At 36.7% G+C, this 24715-nt stretch overlaps 1 protein-coding gene across 2 annotated transcripts in view; it reads right to left on the minus strand.

Moving 5' to 3' along the window:
* LOC149554938 (uncharacterized) overlaps nt 1–24715 on the minus strand; it is a 113766-nt gene that overhangs the window by 61027 nt on the left and 28024 nt on the right. For both annotated transcript variants that reach the window (XM_089828948.1, XM_089828949.1), the window contains exons 3-4: nt 1698–1858; nt 441–471 (exon numbers count right to left, since the gene is read on the minus strand). In XM_089828948.1, the coding sequence (XP_089685074.1) occupies nt 441–471; nt 1698–1858 (192 nt within the window). The remainder of the gene's footprint in view (nt 1–440; nt 472–1697; nt 1859–24715) is intronic.

Consider the following 24715-nt stretch of genomic DNA (forward strand, 5'->3'; position numbering starts at 1 on the left):
ATATAATGTCTGCGGATGATTTGAAAAAACGGTAGACAAGATCATGGCATATAAAAATATAAATATTCTAATTAAACCATTCATTATTCTAATGTTACAAAAGTGGACTTTAACCAATAAAGAACACAAAATGCAGCCAGACATTAAGAAAACAATCTTATAGAGATGCAAAAACATTTACAGGATGCTCTCTGAATTGAAAATCAAAAAACTACATAATAAATGTAACAACTTGCAAGATAAGGAATATGTGTTCAATCTAGGATGAGGGAATGCATGATAATCAACAGAGAACAAAACCCTTTTCATTAAAATTTTAAAGAAAACCAGAAATGTTGCATTCATGCTTCTAGCATTCATTGGGTGGATAGCAGTGTTAACAAATACATGCTAATAACAAATACGTGACAGAATACAAACAAAAATAATCTTTATGGTACCTTCATTTGTGCAGGTTGGAAAGCCCGCCTCCTGCATTATAAATAAATAAAAAGAATGAGCATCAAAGAAATTATACAGATCAATAACTGGATAGGTAAACCTAAGTTATCTCATAATAATCTACATATATTCAACCAATGTACATTTAACTGCAATCATAAAGAAGTATGAAAGCAGAAAGGGTGGTGCATATCTTATGGGAGCTTATTGAGATCTAAGGCAAATTGAAACTTACATACCAGAAAACCTATGAGCATAAGAGCTCAGAATATTACAGCCGCTATTGTTATAGAAATTTCATTTTAACTCCCATATGGTCTGTTGGGTAACACAAACTACATTGACCACCAAAATGTCAAATAGATAATTATAAAAAGGTAGCACAAAGATTTTGTTATATGACATCTACGCAGTCTACATTTAAGAGAGCATTGCTATTATACAAGGTTGCATGGGTACTCGCACCCACACCCCTGGTACTCTTACCCAAGTACCGAGTGGCAAGTACACATATCCCAAGTACCAGGTACTCGATGGAGAGCATCATAGCTAAGATCCTTGATTAAGATTTCTGAAGAAACAAATCATTTTTTTGTTTGCGTATCAGCTTGTTATTTATCAAGCTTAATCAACACCTAATCAGTTTGAAACTTTGATACAATATTGATTAGCAATAAACTTTATCACTGTTCAAGTCAGAAGTTTATCCTTTGCAATATGTCATCCTCATATGATTTATGATCTTGTTCATGTTTAAAGTCTGCCTTCTCTGTTGTGCATCTAAACATTTATCATATATTATCATTACAAACATATAGCAACTCTGAAACTGAAAACAATACAATACATTTGCAAACTTTATCACTGCTCTTGTTTTGAAAAACAATTGTCATGACTCACAATTTCAGAATTTCTATATATATAAAAGTATAATTAAAATAAAGTTTGACACACCCAAGTACCCATCCCCTATTATGAAAAATAACCGTACCCGTACCCTAAGTACCCCCATCCCATGCAACCTTGTTATTATACATTCATGCAATACTTGACAAGTATTTTTCAAGAACCTCTCCTTAATCATATGTGAATGGTGCAAAATTCAAATGTTATGTATACAGCATAGAATAATTAGTTTAGTGAAAATTAGAAGTGTGCTAATGGAACAGAACAAGCATTGTCCAAACACACCGATGTCTGTCCAGATAATATCTGAAAAATGCAAGAGAACTAAACATAAGGGCAAGAAACAGGACCTATTCGGAGAAAAGTCAGCATCGTCGTCTTCTTCAGAATCATGAGCAGCATGTTCCTGGGCAACTTTATTTGAATAGCCCTCATCCCAATAAAGCTTTTCCCAGTCCTCTCTCAGCTCCTGATATAATTCTATGTACTGTTTGCACCAGGTCTCATGGTCCTTCAAAGTTTAAATGAACCAGTTAAATGAACAAATCAAGAAGCATTAAAAGCACCTGATAAATTCAATAATCCCAGATAGTTTGGAAAATACTTTAAAAAACAACATTCCCCAATGTACTTCCATATTTATGTATAATTACTGCAATATAAATGAAGGAGTACGTGTGGGTGTAAACAGGATGCAGCAACAGCAAAACAAAATAACAACTTCAAGTTTTGGAAATTAATCAAGATTACAATCACATAAAATTAAGATCATAGATCAATAGCTTGAACATGATATAATAACATTCTCAAAAGACCTTTTCAGTATCCTTTTCAGGTGCAGATACTTACACTAACTTTATGTTCTTTTTTGGATTTCCAGTAATGAATACATCAGAGCCCAAAAATAGTTCTAGATCAGAAGATTCATTCAAGGATTTATCTTAAACTATCTACCCCATGGAATATGATTGTAGATGATCAAGTGATTTATAAGGATGCGATAAAATATCCAAGTGTCTTTAATGATCAGATCTGCTTCCAACATTCAAGAATCAATTTAACTGGAATATAGCACCACACTCGGTGACAAGACAATCTTGGAAGAGATTTTCAGATTTTTAATTTGATAAGGAAGATCACATAAATTTTTGCATTTTGTGAAACAGTGAAGTATGAAAGAAATGGAAAGCATAAAGCCAGGGTATCATCTACAAGCATTGACAGTGTCTCTTTCCAGAAAAGGGTTTTATAACATATTATAAACCAACTAATTAAATAATGTGATAAAAAAATTATAACTTCAAGCATGTGGAAAAAATGTATGACCCTTCTAGAGGATCTATGGATGCGTGACATGGTAACATCAAGAGAGTATCTAAATTCTCAAATTTTAACAACTAGAAAAGCAATATTTCACTATAAAAGTTTTAATCTGCTTGATCCTCAATCAACAAAAGCCTTTAAGTTCATCTGTTAACATTAATTGCTGATGAACTGCATTTATTTCAATGTGCATTTGGAAGCAAAAGATCTTGTCCCCCACTACTAGGATGAAAATTGACACTGTTCAAACACTACAAGACAATGCAGATTAAAAAATCTCTAGGTAAGATAAACAAAAACTCTAGGCATATTGCAGCAATGTGATCATACTGGGAAGGGAACCGAGTTGTTCATGCTGGCAACCTAGGTTATAGGTTTGTCTTACTACAAAAATAAATTCCAAATTTGGCAGCTATTATAGATGAAGGTTAATGTTTATCAATCTGTGATATTATTTGCCAGTTAATATAGGTTTGTAATTTTCAAATAGAATTCTCATAAAAATACCAATTTAATTGTCAAGACAATGCTGTCAGAAAAATTGATATTGACATTTGAGGCCATACTTTGTGTCTGCTCAGCAAGATGAATGATACAATTATAAATGGAACTCCTTATGTGGATAACTTTGATTAAATAAATAAACAGAAAGTCATTTATTAAACACTTTGTTCATTTCTTTATTATTAATGACCAAGTGTCGAATGTTTATTAATTTTCAGCATGTATTTAAATGTTTTCTATCAGCTGCTACGAGAAGATGGATCACGGGTTTCAAAAAACTCTATGTTCCTATGCTTCATCCCTATTTATAATTTATCTCATTGCTTTCTTATCTCTATAGCTTCCCTAAGTTTTCTCTTCATAAATGCCAGAAAAGCCACTAGATTTTTGTGCTTTTTCAAGGTAAATCTTATGTTATTTTAAGTGAGTTTATTCTGCCAATGCTGCTTTCAACACAACTGTGGTGGATATCTTTGCAACATTCTTTAATTCTTTGTTTGAAGGAGCTACCCATTTACAAAAACAATCAATGTGAGTTGGATCTAGCTCATCTATAGTCGATCCGAGCATGGCATCAATTTTATTTGGATGTATGCAGATGGATTTCTGTCTTCTCAAAATGCTTCAGTTTTATTTTCTATCCATTCACCATATGGAAGATATAACATCAAGAGATCTTATTTCTATTCCTTTATTGTTAATGCATGTAGCTTCGGTCTGACATTACTATTATAAGCACATAGGTACGTATATATGCACAACAGCCTGATGCACACGCTGTTATGCATATATGCATACATACATGTTGTTGTACCTTCCACAGTCTGCAACCGATGAGATATATATTTGTTCCGAGATCATTAAGGCATGATCGAGATTATATTTGGTTCCTTTGATGTCTAGATCATGATCGATCTATCCTTTATATTGGGCCACAGATGTAATGATTGGTTATACATTTAATCACTGTGTCTATGACAGTAACTAATCATGAGTATTAGTTAACAATGAACGGGTGTGAGAATGAATGTCCATGTCTCCAATTGGAGACATGGACATTCATTCTCACACCCCTTTCATTGGTATTTATCCAATCTGCCCAATGAAATCTTGGCATCGAAATCTATTAATGCAAGCACTCTAAAAGGATCGAAGATAATTCTGAGTTTGATAATACTTTATTTTTGTTATTACTGCACTAAAGTTTGCAGATTCAAGAAGCAATTCAAAACATTGGTGTTATTGTTTGTACCTGCAACAAAATTCTGCAATCAATTAAATCTAGTAATAAACTTTACATGGTATCAAACGTTGGCTAAGGAAAGATCACACTAAGTTTATAAGGATCACATTTTACTTCAAATAACAGTCCTCCCTCTCTCTACAAAGATGACAAACACAATGAGATTCGAACATCACCTTGGAAGTGTTGATAACTTCGAATCCTAGAAACTTCGATTAATGATGTTGTTAAAAGAAAACAAATTGGAATCATTTGTAAGAGAGGACAAAGAGGAAGCTAAAGATGATCCTATGAAATCAAAATGGATCGAGAAAAATGAAAAGGCTATGAAGATAATTGTGGATGTTGTTCAAGACCACATAGCACCTATTATGGCCAAACATACCACAACATATTGTATGTTTCATGCTCTTGAAAATGCATTTATAATCAATAATACAGGCAGAAAACTTGCTCTTAAAAGGCAGATGAATAATGTAAGCATGAATAAAGGAGAAACTATAAATGCTTTCTTTATGATAATCACAGATTTGAAAGATCAATTATCTGCACTTGGTTATGAAATTGAAAATCAAGAATTATCCTTATAGCATTAGGAGGACTTCCAAACTCCTAGGAATCCTTTGTACAAGGTATAAGTGTGTTTTCTCAACATTTTACGGAGAGTTTGATTATATTAATTAATTGAAAAGAGAAAATACTCAAGAAAATCCGAACTTCCTCTCTTCCCATACTTTTCTCTCTCCACGTACTAAAGCTTTTAGAGAGAAGTACGGGTTAAGGTTTCAAATTTGAGTTTTTACTCTCTCTTCCCACTTTTCTCTCTCCACGTACTAAAACCTTTAGAGGAAGTTCGGGTTAAGGTTTTAAGTTTGAGTTTCCCATTTTTCTCTCTCCATGTACTAAAGTACTCTCTCTCCCCGTACTCCAACTTTTTGACCTAATTCTAACCTGAACCTCCCAACCCAAACTTCCACTAGAAAATAACCACCGGCTCTAAATAAAGTTCACTAAAATAATTTGAAACATTGGTTCTATTCATGGAGAAGGCGCTTGCAGGTCAGTCATGGTGAATATTTGTATTTTGGGAGGTGGACAAGGCATATGAATGAAGACACAGGTAGCACGGTCTCATCATCAGAGGTTTGCAATATTTGATGCTGTCAAGAAGAGGTTGTAACAGAGCCAAATCAAACACCCAGCAATAGATCTCCTTTGAATTACTCGTTGCTGTAACTACATGAATCATAGATTTATTTGGTGCTCACGATGCCAGACCGGTCCTACCACCCTCGCAAAGCCCAGTTTCACATATATACATCTTCCCAATTTGATTGAAATTTATTTTCTATCAAACAAATGGCTCTAGAGAAAAGAAACTACTTCATTAACTTGTCATTACCGTGGTTCGTCATCAACGCAAATAAAGTAACAGTTCTTGAAGCCGTTTTAGAAATCAAACTTGATAAGCAATGAAGTCTTGGCAATAAATTTGTGTCGTCTAATGTCTCCGCTTTCTTGACAGTGCTGAGTCAAGACAAATATGAATTGATATGTCTGCACGTTGCTCAGTCATTCATGCAATAGAGATTTGCGGCTTCACAACATAAACTAGGCATGTGGATCATTTGGTTATCGCCCTCTTGGGACACAACGCGGCCTTGATAGGCTGAATTAAGCATGTGAATTGTTTGAAACAATGCCATATTCAATAGAGATGCGCATTCCGTTCAAATCCAATCTCAAGCAACTCACAGTATCCAAAACGCAGGAAGCTGCTGATATGGAGATTGCGGACCAGCCAGAAGAATAATAGAAAGCTCGCCGTGAAAGATCATACCATCCTTGTCTGAAACATCAAGAAGGTGGGATCGAAATGCATTAAGCCGAGAGGAATTCCCAAGCTCACTGGAACACCACATCAAAAGCATTTTCTTTGCACGTGAATGGCGATCATAAGCAAGGCACGGGAATTGTTTGACAAAATGCGTTGTCTCCAGGCTGTGGTGCCATGAGCAGCATTAAACGTGGGAAGACTGTGCACGAAAATGAATGTGCAGATCAAGAATAAGCCGCCCCCAACAAAGCATGAGCATTGTTAAACAAAAATCGCAGGAAGACGCTCCAAGGCACCCGATACTGTCAAAACAATGGTATTTCGGACCTGTCACGGCATAGCAATGGTATTATTATACTCCTAAGCCGCATTTGGAGTTGAAAGACTGACAATGCATTTGAATACTGAGTCTAGAATCACATAGGGAAACACAAGGCAGTGGGTGCAACTTATTTGATGGAATGCGCTTTAGAGTGTAACTGAAACGTTTGACAGAATTCTTCATCTCCAGCACTCGGGTAACCCTCGGCTTTTCTCACCCACGGTATCCATAGGAAGAACTTCATGTCACTAATTAGTTCAAACAGTTGGCAAAGCAATGGAGTGAATACATTCAAAGCCAGTGTGCTCATGTAGTCCAATCGAAACATCATCAATTGATTAGAATAAGCGCAGCGTATGAAAAGACATATGGGCAGAGGTGCATGGACATAGACAAGCACGTGACCATTGACATTTGAAGGTAATTTGAAGACCGAGGAAAAGCAAGCAATCCTGCCATCAAGAAGAAGCACATATTTTTAAAACGTGCTTACTATCCGTTTGACAAAATGAGCAACCTCGAATGCCAATAAAGCACGTCTAAAATGCCGCACAAGAATACATAGAACAGTCACAAAGCAAGCTCTCAAAGAGGTGAATTGTTCGATGAAATGCTTCTGTTGCACATGAGAGCTGGATTCTTCAAAGCGAAGTAAAGATTTTGGTGAAATTTATAATTGGAGAAGATTTAACATCAAATTTGAATAAAGAAAAGTGGCTATTAACTCCGTGCGACTGCTAGGACAGCCCTTGACAGTTGACAGGTGACAATATGAGGTATAATTTTCAGGGTAAGGAACCTCCTATGATACTAAAAAGCACGCTCCCCGAAATATGGGGCATTTAGAAATCGCAGACTTCTGGAAGATGATGAGCAAAGAAGATAAATCACCCCTGGCACGTCGAACGCTGGAAAGTGGTCTGGCCCATGCAGGAGGGCATCTACTCGCAGTTCAATGTGTGGAATTGGTTTTAGAATGTATCAAGGCATATGATCAGAATTCGAGGGACATCAAGACTACAGGAGGTAATGTCGTAGCAAGGTTGGACCCAATATCTATATCCATCATTTTCAGATTGCCAGTAAGAGAAGAGTTTACAGAAATTTCTAAAGAAGGTGCCCAAGGTTATTTCCATCAGAATAAGAAAACATGCCTCAATGTTATTGCTAAAAGTTGGCTCAATCAACCCAGGCGAGGACAATCGCAGTTGCCAAGAATGTTACGTAGGAATATCTTCAATGAAGACATTTCTGATATGATAGTTCTTCTCAATAGAGTGGTGGGAAATCAGGCCGCTGAAGATTTTCATGATTGGATGTTTTTGTATATTAATACCATCACCACTGGGAAACAATTTATAGACTGGGGAGAAATGATTAGCGATGCTCTCCATTACCAGTTGACAGGATTTAATGCAAATCAAGGATTTTACATGTCCTCATATCTAATGTACGCAATTGCAAGTATGAAGTCATGACCCGGTCTAAATCCTTATGGGGAGTATAGCTTAACCACTCAAATTTATAACTATTACCCCCAGTTGCAATTGAAACAAAGCAATGCACACTTCCGCAGGGTGAATGATGCTTTTTCTATGCTCACTGCCAGGGAACTACAAGGAGACATAGGACTTCGAATTTCTCCTGAAGCGGCCAGTCTCATTAGTACTTATGGTAGCTTCTTCATACAATATCCTCGATTCACTTACATCCGCATCGGAGGTTTCCAAGATTGTCCTCTCATGTTGCCTCGCTTTGTAGATGACAAGTTGGTACTTTCAGAAGTCTGCAAGCAAATTGGTCTAGTAAACAAAAAGTGCAAGAACAAAAGATCAATCCCTTTTCCAATTGGCATTGGACATTACAATTGTTTCTCTTCTTTGGATGTTCAAAATATTGAGAGATCCATGGTGAACATAACTCTACACTTTTTCTACAATCGCTTTCCATTTGATGGTAGCGGGTATGTTAAAAATAACTTGGCACTTGGACCTGGCTATCTTCATTTTCCCACATTGGAAGATTATTGGGCGAATTGTGAGAATGATTTTGAAGTTAGAAAAAGGGACTGGATGAGATTTACAATACAACAAATCATTGATTACAAAATGGGATGGGATGTGACAGGCGTAACGGAGGACGGGTCAGACTTGATTGATCCTTACTTCTTTGAGCGGATACAATTACTAGAATTGCCATATATCAATTGGTCGCTGCCAGAACTAAAAGACCTCAAGGAAAGGACTTTCTTTGTGATTCAACGAACTGAGACTTGGTTAAAGAATAAAGTCAAAGAAGCCACTACTACTACTAAGTCAACAGGAAGAAGTAGTGTAAATAATAATAATACTTCTCAAGAAGGAACATCAGTTTCAGCCATTCCGTCTGCTATTCCTACATCCTCAGGCTCTTTGCATAGCACACAAGGGGGAGATGATGGTGAAGATCCAGATAAACGTGTTAACCTAGTTTCAGCATGTGAACTCAATGTGATCACCAGGAAGAAGAGATCAAAACCCAAGGAGAAGACCTTAAAGCCGATTCAACAAATGATTGACGAAGCTCCTGAGATGAATGCTTTACCCTCATTTGTAGATTAGATGATTCAATCAATAGCATCTCCTTCACGCTCACTGTCTCCTGAAAACACAGAAGCAATCCAAGAGGAGCCAGTTGTAGAAGATGTGCATAACTTGAACTTATCATCTACAGTCTTACAGGTTCCTTCAGTAATCGGCTCATCCGCTAGTATTTCAACATCTTGGTTACAACAAAGTTTAGAGAGAAAGAAGAAAAGGATGATTCAGTTGGAGGCACCCAATCTAGATGTTGTAGCTGACTTGATGCACAGAAGTACAAAGATAAAGAAGACTAAAATGGATTCCAGACTAACAGTGAACCCTACTTCAGGTAATTTATCTGTTGAAATTGCACAACCAATCACAGAGAAGGATATAAATGAGACAAATGAATCTGATTTTAGCATTACTAAAGTGGATCTAGGCCGGACTACTCGTGAAGGGAAAGAACACAATTTTCAAGTGTCAGCTGCTGTCCTAATAGAACAATCAAGGAGAGATAAGCAAGTTAAGAATCAACTCAAGTGTCAAGTCCGAGCTCTTTCTTCATGCATCAAATCGATGATTGGTGACTCCTTTCCAGATCCTAGTTCATCCATAGAAAGTACAGAAGATCCAAAGAAGATGTTTGATGAAGGAACCATTCAAAACATAGGAGAATGCCAAACATATGGTAAAATGGTGAAAGCATGGGTACAAAGTATGAAAGAACAGGCATCAAGCTTATTTCAAGATGTGCAAGGTACATTTACCAAAGCGGATCATATACAACAAAGCATTCAAAAAGAACTGGCAACTCTCAAGGAACAACAAACATTCTGGAGAGAAATTGATGCCAATTTAGTAGAGATTAAAAGCATGGACAGCAATATAGTCAGGTCACTAAAGTTAATCAGCACTGGAGAAGAAGAGCGAATTGACATATGGCTGGAAAACATCCGATGGAAGAATGATAGTATGAATGAACAATTGAGTGAAGGAGAACAATTCTTAAACTCTTGCAAGTTACTGAAAAAGAGGGCCTTGGGAGAAATACCAATGATCATAGAAGGTATTCCTATTAATGAACATACTCAAAATCCAGACATATCGTCCATCTTGAAATGCATAGAAACAAAAATCAACACCAAACTTGGCAGTAAACAAAGTTCAAATGCTAGTGCTATGATGAAATTGAGCAATCTCTCAGTAGCATTGAACTCCTGTACTCAAAACTTGTCAGGTTGTGTCACAGAATTGGATGAAATTAGAAAGAGACATGAGTTGTGTAAGCTGAAGATGCAGAGTTTAATCGTCATTAAGAACAAAACTTTGGCTCAAGTCATCAAATCATTTAGAGCGTACAAGGCAAACTTGACTCAGTTGCTGGTAGCACCTACAGATCAAGGAACGAGTTCAAAGAATTAAAAGTTAGAAGTTTTTCTGTCTAAAGTTGTCTTAGAATTTTATTGATGTAATTTGTAAAAAGGTCAACTTTAGAATTAACTCTAGTTTTCATTTTTCTAACCATAGTTAAGCTTCAAGGGTTAGAGTTGGTTATGAATCGTCTTCAAGTAGTCCAAACTCTAACTTTTTGGGTAGTTACGAACCGGAAAAGTTAGTTATTCTAGATTGGCTATAAATTTTTGGAAATCAATGTAATAAGGGACTTTTTGGACTTGGATATAGGGGAACACTTATGCTCTGATCATAAAGCAATTTTTGGAAAGTGTGTACAATTGTTGTTTTTGTGTAATCAGTTATTTCTTTCTTTCTTGGTGCAAGAAATAAAAGGAAGTACATTTAGCGTTCTCTCTCCAAGGAATCTAGATTGTTAAAGTGTTGATTCATCTATGATTACTTTCATGGTATGATGTGAGTATTTGTGGATGTTTGAATTAGCATCGTGTTGGTGAAAGTTTTTCAAGCGTAGTCTTTGATAGCTCTCATTAATAGTTTACATCATTTTTATGAAAACGTAGAAGGTGTGTGGTGCATTCGCTATCAATGGTTTTCCTTCCTATTTTCTAAGTTCTTCTTATCCTTTTTGAAAAATCTAAAATTCCATCTTACGAGGGAGCTGCCCCTCTAAACACAGAGGAAGGCCGGATATCAAGGGCCTATCCAACTGTTGTGAACAATTTGCCACATACACTCCGTTGGGCAATTTTCTTTAGTGACAAATCTGTTTACCAACAAAGTGCTAGGTCTAAAATCCTAAACTAGATCGTTTAAGATCAGATTGTCTTCAAGAAGAATCGAGATTAATGATTAAGGGAAAACACAAAACCCTAGAAGAAGATGTTCAAGTTCTTAATACAAGTGCTCATAAGAAAGGAAAGAAGAAAAACAACAAAAGGAAAAGAAATTTTTATGGAAAAGGACAATCCAAACAAAAGAAAGACTTGTCCAAAATCCAATGCTTCAGATGTGATCTATATGGACATTGTGCAATAAATTGTCCCAATAGATCTAAACCTCAAGCATCTTTTGCAAAATCTGAGAAGTCAAATGAAGGCAATGAATATGAGAAATATGCCTTCTATTCAGCATTATCCAGCCAGATATCAACCAAAAGGAATAAATGGATAGTTGACAGCGGGTCTTCTAGACACATCAATGGATATCAGGATAACCTAGAAAGCATGCAAATAGAAACAGATGAAGAAGTTACAATTGGTGATGATTCTGCACACTTCGTAAAAGAAATTGGGACCTGCACCATAAAATTGAAATCTGGGAATTCTATTCAACTTTCTAGAGTTCTTTATGTACCAAGTATTAAGAGGAATTTAATATCTATATCTGCACTTGAAGATGATGGTTTTAGAATTGCATTCATGGGAGGGAAAGTACTAGCATGGCCTAAAAATTCAACCATTAAAAGGGTTGTAACAATAGGAGTAAGACAAGGACTTTTATAAGAGCTATGTGCTAAGACAAACCTTGCACTTGTACATGAGACCTCAAATTCAAATGAAAAATGGCATAGAAGACTAGGTCATATCAACTTCCGTGCTCTAACATCAATTGAGAAGGTAGTAACCAGAATGCCCAAGTTTAACCATATTCACAATGAATCATGTAAAGGTTGTGCCTTAGAGAAAAACACTAAAAAGCCATTTCCTCATTGGTTTGAGCAAAACTAAAGTAGCGTTGGAACTATTACATTTTGATCTATGTGGGCCCATGTCTATACCTTCTATAGGAGGATTCTTGTACTATTTGATATTTGTTGATGATTTTTCAAGGAAGACATGGATATACTTCCTTAAATGTAAAGAATCTTAAGGGATTCTCTCTAAGTTTAAAGAATTCAAAACCATCACTGAGAACTCCTCCGGTAAGAACATTAAAGTTCTAAGCATAGATAATGCGAAGGAGTATACTTCTAAAATATTTAAAGAGTTCTGCAAATTTACTAGGATTAAGAGAGAGTTCATAGTCCCTTACAATCCTCAACAAAATGAGATTGCTGAAAGGAAGAACAGAACTATTGTAGAAGCTACTCGGGCTATATTTTTTTATCAAAATTTGAGTATGTCCTTCTAGGCTGAAGCATCCAATACTGCACTCTATATTCAGAATACATGTCCTCACTCACATTTGGACAATAAGACTCCTGAAAAAGCATTTTCCTGGAAAGAAACTTGACATTAGTCACCTAAGGATATTTGGATGACCTGTATATGTTCATGTGCCTGTAATATCTCTTTCTGAATATTTTACTAAAAACCCTTGATATAAATGTGCAAATTTAAAACCGAACAGAAAACGAATATTTGATATAAATTCCAGAACTTTAATTGATTTATAACTAGCAAATATGCATAGAAGAAAACTCAGAAAAGTTTGTTTGATTCCTCCAATATTCAAAATTACATATATAGCTGCCAAATACGTTACTGTATTATACAACAGAAATACAATAACATGCAACAATCCTAAACAATCCAATCTTATAAACAGCAATAACAGTTAGATTGGCAAATGTAGATAAAATCTGTAAGAAGGCTAGGTTTGCATCCAACCTCCAAAAGCTTCTTCAAGGGTTTGCGTCCTCAAAGAGATAACTAGTCACTGTTTCCAGCTCCCAGATTAATATTTATTTTTAAATATTATCATCTTCATAACTCCCCATGCGGAGGTTGTTGTACTTTTATCACTTTTCCCAACGTGATGCACGCCCTTTTAGGCAATGTGGGATAAAACACCTTTTTTGTCCTTTAGTTACTTAAGTGAACATAATATCTTTTTAAAATAAAGTGACAAGTTAAATAAACTTTTAAAGTCACTTAGTCAATGAACCATATAATCATCAGGCATCAAAATAACTGACCAAATGAACTCAGATAAACACGTGCAATAGCTCGTTGGAAAGCTCTCATCAAGATGCTTCTAAACCAACACTGAGATACCAAGAATTCTGAGCTCTGTCTACTTACTAAAAATAGTAAGCATCCGGACAACCTACCAAAACTACTCTGATGGGGCTTGAAACTAGAAATGTCTAGGCCAAATCTCGAACTGAACCCCATAAAGAACTTTTTCGCCCCCGAAACCTAGGCGAAGTGAGCCGGCAACACAGAATTATAATGTCCCAGAAAAAAGGGACATTACAAGGCCTCCCTTCTCGAAGATTGCTTGCCCTCAAGCAATCTGCTCATACCTGTAGAAACCAAATGTCAAGATCCTATACTCGCCTCGAGAATGAGGTTCTACTCCTCAGCCGATGTACCCCAACATGCATCTTCCCAAACTCGGAATGGTGAAACAGTACAATAGGGATCGATGTGTCAAATAAATCAATGCCAGAATTCCAAGTCTTACCATAAAGGGACGCCAACTGCCATGTGTTGCTGCCTTGTGTGTCAATACCTTCAGTCAGAATGAATGCCTCACTCCATAAGTGACATTGTGAGTCTCTACCGTCAAGTGAAGATGGGATCTCAACAATATACCAATATTCACCCCAAGATGATAGCAACCAAACTCTCCACCTAGCTCCTCGATAAAAGGCAATACATGGGGATGCTCCACCTGGGTCTCAAATGAGAACTCGTACACTGTTTGAGATACCACTGGCCAGCTCCTGTAATACTTGTACCACTCCTATAATATCTGTGCCGATGACAATGACAGATCCAGCCAATCTAACTCCACCACCATCATATCACACTAGTGAAAATAGAAGAATCCTAATCTTTGGAACTCTGATGTGTCAGAAGGCTGAAACACACATCATAATCCTGTGACTGTGTAACAACACAACATAATCCACTAGATCTAAAATACAATTAACACCTAGATCCCCGTTCACCCAATCATCATGATCCTGGGTAAAGGAAAGAGTGGTTGGTGAATCACTGACATCATGAATGCTTACACTGTCTTCAATATACTACTGAATACAAAATGTAGACACCTCATGTGGAACATAGGGTAATGTATGTTCTCCCCACTTATCTGCAATTAACTCATTGATCCTTGAAGGCCCAATAGAATCAGCGAAAATACTACTAACATACACAGGAAAATCACTGATAATTGGAATATACCAACAAGTAAAATACCAATCAACAAGTAGGTCGTGGCCATCTCATAAGAGCTGGGTGATAAATCTCTAGATAAGCTGAAAAATCCCTCTAAGGATAAATCTGAACTTCCTACTCCACCATAAGTACCTTCGCTTATGTCAAAGTCTTCATAAAAGGAAGGTTCGCCATTAATTGAAATCTCTGAATTATCCTCACTTGTATCACTAACCATGTGCTCATGTAAAAATGTACAACTGCTCTCATAAAAATCAGAATTTCCAAACTCATCAAATTGCTGGTCCATAGAATTTTTCTCATCATGGAAAATCTTAGACAGGGAACACATTATTGAATTACATTCTTTGCCTTCACATCTACCCGCTTTATGAATTCCTTCAATGATTTGTGTGATTTCTTGTGCCCATGAACCACAGTTATTTTCTTCATGTGTGGCTGCCCCACTTATTTGAATTTCAGCTTTGTGGATGGAGTAATGTGTTAAACTCAATTGAAGGCATAACTCATCTACCTCTCTCCTTGTCCTTTCCAAATTTTATCGCTAGATCTCTATCCATTAATAGTTGCAAGTAATCATATTTTATCATTTTCAAAATTTCAAAAGTAATATGTAAAAGAGGACTTGTGACACCACATACATTCCCATCTCTCGTCTATCACAATCTTCCCTATGAGATCCTCAATCAATTTGGAAGAATCATCCATCCTTGTCAACACTTGGACAAGCTTGTCCTCTTTGACCAAAAACATATCCAATAAGTCAAGGAGTGATAATGGTTTTTGACCATCTCCTTCGAACACAAGTGGGTTGTTCTCCATAGAATTTTCTGATTTTTTATCGCCTAAGGGAACAACATTTTCAGATATGTCCTCCAACTCAACGTGTGTTAGATCATCTATCCTGCCAACATTGTGGTCCATTTGCTCCTCAAAATTTGACATAATTTCCAGCCTAGTATCACCATAAAATTTATCCAAGTTAATTTCCATGTCACTAAATAAGATGCTAGTGTTTTCCATGCCTAAATAAGATGGGGAGTTGCCAACATTGGCGGTTTGGTCAACTCTTCTACATGGGCCATCAACATGCTCATCAAAAGGACTAGTGTAAACAGCTCCATAAGATACTTTTGTCTCCCAATTACCTATTAGTATACTTGTGTCATTATTAGTATTTTGCATATTATCATGCAAAGGTTGCTCTTCCTTTTTAGTACTACTATCAAGTTGCTCGATATCTTCCCTATGCAAATTTCTATAACTATCCTTTGCAAGGAGATCTCGAGCCAAATCATAACATTTGTTTCTTATCATATCCATCTTGTTTTGAAGCTCTAGCTGAAAGTCCACATAATCAATGAAAGAAAATTCTTTTTGAAGCTTTGACGGGAATTTTCTATAATCATCGTACAGTCTCCTTACTTCAATTTTACATTCATAAGGATCTTTACTTGCCCATCATGAATGTACCTTAAATTCTTATTTTTTTGAAGGTCTGTTGTAGCCATGTTTTGTGTCTTCAACAACTTCCTATCTTTCTATACTTGTTTTGAAAGACTGATCAAGATCTACTTTGTACTATTGCTTGTATGAAGTCCTTTCACAATCAGCAGCATTATGCACATTTCTCCGAGGCAGCAGATGGTTTTGGATCCACTGCTTGAAAAGGCCTTTCAAAACCATCCTAGAAATTTAAACTCTCCCAATGAAATCCTGCTTTCTCAACTATTTCTATCATTAGGCTCAATTTTGCATTGTTAGTTGGAGGTCCACCTGAAGATTCTCTATAATCTGTTGGTTCACACTAACTCTCTGAGTTACACCATTGCATATGTGTTCTACCAGCACAATGATTATGCACTATTGTGTATTAAATAGCTACTGAACTGACACCTACGAATAACTTGCATTGAGATATGAGCCTGCGAAATATAGATGGCACCGTCCAACTTCTTGAATCTGCTTCTGACTCAATGCCAATCACTATAATAAACTTCACAAATTCTGACCAAAGAGTTATGATCTAGGCTTAAGGTATTTCGTCAAACATTTACCATGAAATCTTAGTCCCTTCAGTAGGTACCCAAACCGTGATGTTGTGGGTAAGCCGAGACGAGTTTTACCATTGATAAAACCTTCAAACCATCATCAATCCTTGTACTCTGACCACCTACTGCCTTGCTACGTCCTACTGTTGTTCTGGCTGAATGAGGAAGCATTCTCACTCGTGAAGTGAAATAAGATCACTGCCCTGTTTACTGCGTATGCAGTGGAGACCATGAACCTTCCTTTGCAAGTGATACGGTGAGCGAGAAATGAAGATTCGTTGTTTGCTACAGACTAAAATCTGTCTACTCACGTGACCAAGGTTTATGTACTATAATGTTCTCTACTTGAAATAATCAAAATATAGATATTATGACTGGTAGAAATTTTGACAAACAATTGTCAAACAACCAACCCTTTTTCAATGTGTAATACTATATTCATACAATAATGCCCCATTGAATTAAATGATATAATGTGACTATATCAACCCAAGACATTGTACATTTCGAAGAAATACATCTTTAGTATCAAGCACAAGAAATGATGCTACATATTTTATTCATGTTATGTAGTCACTGGATTCTGACCTTTACTAAATTTGAAATAAGCTTTACTAAATCAGACCTTTGTGTCTGCTCTGGAACTGAGGTATTTTATCACACAATTGCCATGCAATCTTAATTTCTTCAATATATAAATATTTTGTAAAATATTGTACCACTGCTTTGATTCAAGCATCGTGATGGGGATGTAAGATGGGAAAGCTTATGACTGGAATAACCTTCAACCACACCACCACTGTCGTTACTCCATTTAAACGTTGTATGCTACACCATTGAGTGTTGTCTTGACTAAAGGAGTGAGTCGACCCACCGATTCAAATGAATACATTAGTTATTTTAGGTCCTGCAACAACTGATGAAATCCGCCAAAGACATCGCTTTCACCCCCGACTGTCACTGCTACAAAATGCTAAAGCAAAACAACTCCTTAGTGTGGTGTTGATGTCGCCCTGTCTAGGGAGATATCACCGGGTGTGCGCCGACCCGCAAAGGGATGAATGTTGCATGGCTTAGATTGCAGTGACACCACCATCCAACAACCCATGTCTTCACTGCTGGCGTACGAGTTGGGATTATGTCCAACTGATGAAAAATTGGCCCGTGACACCTATTGCAACCTGCAACTACCTATACCGTCAATCCACAACCTATAGCTGAAACTGCTCCCTGTGCGTCTGCACCGTGAGGTTGATGTAACGGAGGAAGGCTTGTAACTATGGTAACCTTCAATGTCGTCACCCCTACTATTATCCCAACTGACATCTGTCTGCTATACCTTTGAATGTCGTATTAACTGATGGAGGAACGACTCAACAAAATGAAGGGGAGTATACTCACTGTCAGGCCAACTTCATATGCCATGGGAACCTTGGTTATAACCTCCAGCGTTCAACTCCAGTCGCAGCCCGTGTATTCCGCCCAACTACGACTATTATTCAACAAACCTCCCAGTCTGTAGTCTTCTGTTGGTCTCGACCTCAAGTATTCCGAAAACCATGCTTGGTATGGGTAAGACAATATTGTATATGACAGAGGGTAAAACTTAGTACCTCCTCCTTCACCCAACTACTAACAGTAACCAGTAACCACAAACTTATTACCTGAGATCTCCTGCTTGTTCTTGTGGTAAGAAATATTTCTAGTTAAATACAAGTTCCTACTCTTAACCAAAATCTAGTCTAAACTATAAGGCAAAACCAAATGTGAGGGGTTGGGGTGACGTCCAACTTCCTCGTAAAACTAAACTCGACGGATTTCATCTCAAAGTTTCTTGCCAGTCACATTAAAGCAACCAAGACATGTCAATGTATCGAGTTCATAAATTCTTGCGTCAATTCCTTCTGCAATTTAATTGCTGATATAATTTCACAGGCTAGCAGGATGCATGGCTCTGATACCACTATAATATCCCTTTCCAGATATTTTACTAAAAACACGTGATATAAATGTACAGATTTAAAACTGAACTGAAAACAATATTTGATATAAATTCCAAAACTTTAATCGATTTATAACCAGCAGATATGCATACAAGAAAACTCAAAAAAGTTTGTTTGATTCCTCCAATATTTAGAAGTACATATTTAAACCAGTAGTTAACACAAATAGTTGTCAAATACGTTACTGTATTATACAACAGCAATACAATAACATGCAACAATCCAATCTTATAAACAGCAATAACAGTCAAATTGGCAAATGTAGATAAAATCTATAAGAAGGCTAGGTTTGCGTCCAACCTCCAAAAGCTTCTTCAAGGGTTTGTGTCCTCAAAGAGATAACCAGTCACTATTTCCAACTCCCAGATTAATATTTATTTAGGTTGTTGTACCTTTATCACTTTTTCCAACGTGATGCACGCCCCTTTAGGCAATGTGGGATAAAACACCTTTTTTGTCCTTTAGTCACTTAAGTGAACATAATACCTTTTCTAAAATAAAGTGACAAGTTAAATGAACTTTTAAAGTCACTTAGTCAGTAAACCATATAATCATCAGGCATCAAAATAACTAACCAAATGAGCTCAGATAAGCATGTGCAATAGCTCGTTGGAAAGCTCTTGTCGAGATGCTTCCAAACCAACACTGAGATACCAAGAACTCTGAGCTCTATTTACTTACTAAAAATAGTAAGCATCTAAACAACCTACCAAAACTACTCTGATGGGGCTTGAAACTAGAAATGTCTAGGCCAAATCTCAAATTGAACCCCGTGAGGAACTTTTTCACCCCCGAAACCTAGGCGAAGTGAGTTGGCAACACAGAATTATAATATCCCAGAAAAAGGGGACATTACAGTACCTAAGGAGAAGAGGATTGAGTTAGAACCTTCTGGAAGAAGGGGTATTCTCATTGGTTTTAGTGAAACAGTAAAAGGATATAGAGTCTACATACCTGGACAGAAGCAAATAGAACTAAGCAGAGATGTTATCTTTGAGGAAGCCATTGCTTTCAGAAGAGCCAAAACCTCCGATGAACTAGATACATTTGATGTATCTCCAGAAGAGACTCCTGCTCCTGAGATTCAAAGGGCATTCCCTGAAGAGACTTCAACTGAAACTGAAATCCTTCCAGAGAGTCTTGATCACTCTAAAAGGCCACTTTGGGCAAGAAAAATAATGTAGGAAGGAGATGGATTCGCAGCCCCTTCAGGAACCTTTCAAGAAAGCAAGAGACCTAGAAAATTAACATAAAATGCTTTCTTGTGTGAGAGCTCAAATCCTGAACCTTCTAGTACTTCTGAAGCACTTAAACATCAAGCTTGGAAAGACGCCATGGTGGAAGAATACCAGTTTATACTAAAAAGTGATGTTTGGGACATAGTTCCAAGACCTAAGGAAAAATTTGTTGTGTTTTCAAAATGGTTTTTCAAAGTTAAGTATGCTGCAGACGATAGCATTGAAAAACATAGAGCTTGTTCTATGGCTAGAAGTTTTTCTCAAAAGGAAGGAATTGACTTTGAAGAGACCTCTGCATCAGTTGCCTGGTACACTTCTATTAGAGCTGTAATAGCCATCGCAGTAGCCAAAGGTTGGAAAGTCTATCAAATGGCTGTAAAAACTACTTTTCTTAATGGAAAAATAGAAGAAGAAGTATACCTGCAACAACCAGAAGGATTTGTAACTCATGATCTTGCTTCTCATATTTGTATATTGAAGAGGGCTCTATATGGACTTAAACAGGCTCCCCGGGCCTGGTATGAAAGGATTGAAAAATACCTTTTAAGTCTTGGATTCACCAAGAACGTGGCTGATCCAAATCTCTGCTTTAAGGTATCTAAAGTTGATATGCTAATTCTAATTCTTTATGTTGATGATCTTCTGATTACAGGGGAAGAACATCTCATTAATCAGTGTAAGAAAGATTTGGCTTCTGAATTTGAAATAAAGGATTTAGGAATTCTTCATTACTTTCTTGGTTTGAAAGTACGTCAGAAGTCTGGTAATATCTTTCTACATCAAAAGAAGTATACTATGAATATTTTGAAAAGATTTGGAATGTGGGAATATCGACCTATGTCTACACCTACGGAAACCAACCTTCACAAGCTAAAGGAAACAAGTGTTGAATCCAAACTAGTTGATCCCACCTTATACAGACAGATAATTGGGTCTTTGATGTATCTTGTAAATACTCAACCTAATATCTGCTATGCAATGAATGCATTTAGTCAATTCATGTGTGAACCTTATGAGATTCATCTTGTTGCTTTGAAGCATATATTAAGGTATCTTCAAAGTACTATTGGGTATGAAATTAAATATGAGAATACCAGCATGGAGTTACATGGATATACTGATTCCAATTGGGCCGGAAGTGTAAAAGACCGGAAAAACATATCAAGATGTTACTTCAATTTAGGATCAGCCATGATCTCTTGGATTTGCAGAAAGCAAGCTTTTGTTGCTCAAAGTTCTACTGAGGTAGAGTATATTGCAGCAACTATAGGAGCTCGAGAAGCAATGTGGCTTCAGAAGTTGTTTTCTAACTTGTTTCGTGAACCTATGAAACCTACCACTATTCACTGTGATAACCAAAGTTGCATCAAGTTATCTGTGAATCCGGTATTTCATGATAGATCTAAGCATATAGAAATTCCTTACCACTACGTAAGAGACATGGTGGAAAGAAGAGTTATTCAATTAGAATATATTAATACAGGTAATCAAACAGCTGACATTCTCACCAAGACTCTCCCTAAAGTAAAAGTTGATCATTTCAGAAAGAAGCTTGGCTTGATTGAAATGTAAGTTTATGAGATTGAATCTCAACTTTGTAAATTTGTATAATTTAAATAAAGATGTTTAAACTCTTTTGCCATATGTGTGACTCTATGACTTATGGGCCTACCCTATGTTCATTATTTAAGGTGATAATCTTTTATAATGAAATATTGACTCTGATAATATAAGGTGACGACTATAATGAGCCTTGCTCAAACTGACCACAATTTGCCCTAATTTGCTGCTTGTAATTTTGTCAAACAATTCATGTGCAACCTTGTCACTCGCTGGTCTGAGTGCATAAATGTTTTCGCAATGATATCCAATGTATATACTACTTGCAAAAGAGTCCTATGATGTTTAAACAAGGTCCTAGATGCAATGCAGATTTCTTTTTGTATTTTGAAATGCAATAGATGAAGTATCATGACCTAAATGTGCAACTACAGCCTATAATCATTATATCAAATAGTTGGCATACATCCCCTTTTTAAACTTTCAAATAGTCAATAACTCAAATAGAGAATTCCCAACTTCAGATATATTATTGACAATGCAACAATTCTACAATGGCAATGAGATGAGATGCCAAGACTCTTGGCTTACATACATATGCTTAAATCTGATATGAGCTTTCACCTACAATAGTACCTCCTAAAATGCAACTAGATGACATATAATAGCATGAATTGAACAAAGGAACCTGGTTCTTGAAGTCACCTTGATTCTCCAATGAAGATGCAAGCAATGTCCCAAAGAGTGATGGCCTCTAATGCCCAATGTAAATGTCTGAAGCAGCCACCCTGTTCTGATATAAAAGATTATTATAAAATAATTCCCAGCTATTATGGGCTCAAAAATGCAACCAGCTTCATCCAATAACCCTTCTATATAGTGTGCCCAAGGTAGGAAGGGAAATCAAACCAAGATGTGGGAGTAACGAACAAAATCGTGGTCTCCACAAGCATCCCTAATGTGACTGAGTTTTTATTTTCAGAATCTAAAAATAATATCAGACCTTCTCCTTTCAATATTTGATGCCAAGGAAGAGTGTAATGCTTCTCCAAAATTGTGCCTAGGCTGAGAATGCTTTGAATGATGCACCAAGTTACTGTAGCGCGACACTATTCATGGGTACTATAGCAGCCAACACTAAATTTGATCTGCAAGTAATAACCTTTAAACCCTTTATTCAGAAAGTACAATAATACATCAGCTATTGTACTCAATTATTTTTCTCAATGTAGCACAAATAGAAGACTAAAGTATCTTCCTCCCAGCTGCAATAATTCAAGTGATATTTCACACCCTCAAAATTGCTATCAATAGGAAGTTTTCGTTTCCTATGACAAAGAAGTAATCTGCAGAAACCCTAGGCTCCACAAGATGAAACAACAACAACAACATCAAATCTGCCTTGTGAGAATGAAGCCCATGATGTCCATTTATACTTTTTTCCTCAAGAGATCGGCCTCCTAGAACTTTCCCAAGTCACCTTCTAGAAGGAATATTAGTTTATTATTTTATTGAGTGACTTTATGATATATTATTTTATTTAAGTCACTTTATTAAATTAATTAAATATAAAGTTACCTTTTAATATTTATTTATTTGATAACTTTATAAATAATTAACTTAATACCACTTTTTAATTTAATTAAAATAATCAATTAGCTGTCTTCATAAAATAATCATTATTTTGGACAACTTAATTAATTAGATTAATTAAATCAAACTACCTCTAAAACGGGGACATTACAGTTCGCCCTTCTTGAAATTGCTTGTCCTCAAGCAATTCACCACCTGGATCCCACAAGAAGAACTACATAATGTCCCTGTCATCACTAAACAACGCCTGTAGCACCAGCACTCGCACAATCTGCTGAATCAACTCATTCCCAAAACTGTGATAGCGAATTTAATGCAACCACACGATTGGAAAGCCACTACCTATTGCTTGCCGTTGTACTGCTCTAATACCCCATGTCTCCAAAACACTGCAAGTCTCCAAGTCCTAAAACAAATGATAATCATCATGAGAGAGAAAAGTAGAAGACCTGCCAAACTTGGAATCATCATTTGTGGTTAGAATCAAATCATATCTAAGCTGACTAGAACACTCCTTATTCCACCCACCTCTCTGTGTCATCGAAGTCATCGTCAAATCCTAAACATGTGGACTAAAATCAAACTGATGAGCACACCTTAAGATGCAATCGAGGTGAGACTCTCCTAACTGAGCTAATGGAATACCCGAATGATCAAGTGTATTCCATCCAATATTGCCATCCTCGGAAGAAGGCTCACAATTCATAATAGGATGAGTTGGTTGTGCAACAACATCACCATGAATGCCATCTATAGTCTTTCCCTCATCGTGGATGCTATCTATTGCCTGGAAAGGTGTTGAATCAATACCAAAACCCAACGTGCAAGTCCTAGAAGGAATCATCTCCTTCTGATTCAACTGACCAATGTTAGCCTCTAGAGTACCAAAGAAGATAGTAGTACTCAGAACTCCACTAGCACCTGAATCTGCCACTAGCACTAATGTGTCTACACCACCACCTAACATTGCATCTGTATCCTGAGTGTGAACACTAGGTGAACTCTTTCCTCATCAAGGCATCTAAATAGATCCCAACAAGGTTAAGAAGGTGGTCACGGTCTAAAAGAAGGTGTAAATAACTTGATTTCATCCCTCCCATGCCTTCTTTGATCACCTGCAAGCTATCATGAGAAGACTTTGCCACAACTGCCTTTTGTCTTCTCTCAAGCTGAAATTCCCAAAGCTGATTTTCAATCATCTTATGCATCCTGTCATAACAAGATAGAGTTGCCACGATCCCATCCTCATTCACCTTTAACTGGTTCCTCAAACTATGTAAACCATGTAGAGTATCTCTAGCTTCATCCTCACGTGAAGAAGCCTCTAACTATGCCTGATATTCTTTTTCCACAAATTCCTGAATGCTCTCATGTCGATTTGCAAGTGGGTCAGTACCAATTCCATATGTCAAATCAGCAGTGTCTTGAATAGGTGTCTGAAAATGAGAGGACTCATGCTGCTTCCTGTCCTCATCATCATCTTGCTCAATTGAAACATTAGATGATTGCATGCTATCCTCTTGAAAAGAAGATGAAACCATAGGTAAAGTATCATTATCCTTACATTGTTCAACCAAACTTCTT

Source organism: Cupressus sempervirens, chromosome 5, assembly GCF_028749045.1.
Source record: "Cupressus sempervirens isolate cs-2001-9-10 chromosome 5, ASM2874904v1, whole genome shotgun sequence".
In the NCBI taxonomy this organism is placed as follows: domain Eukaryota; kingdom Viridiplantae; phylum Streptophyta; class Pinopsida; order Cupressales; family Cupressaceae; genus Cupressus; species Cupressus sempervirens.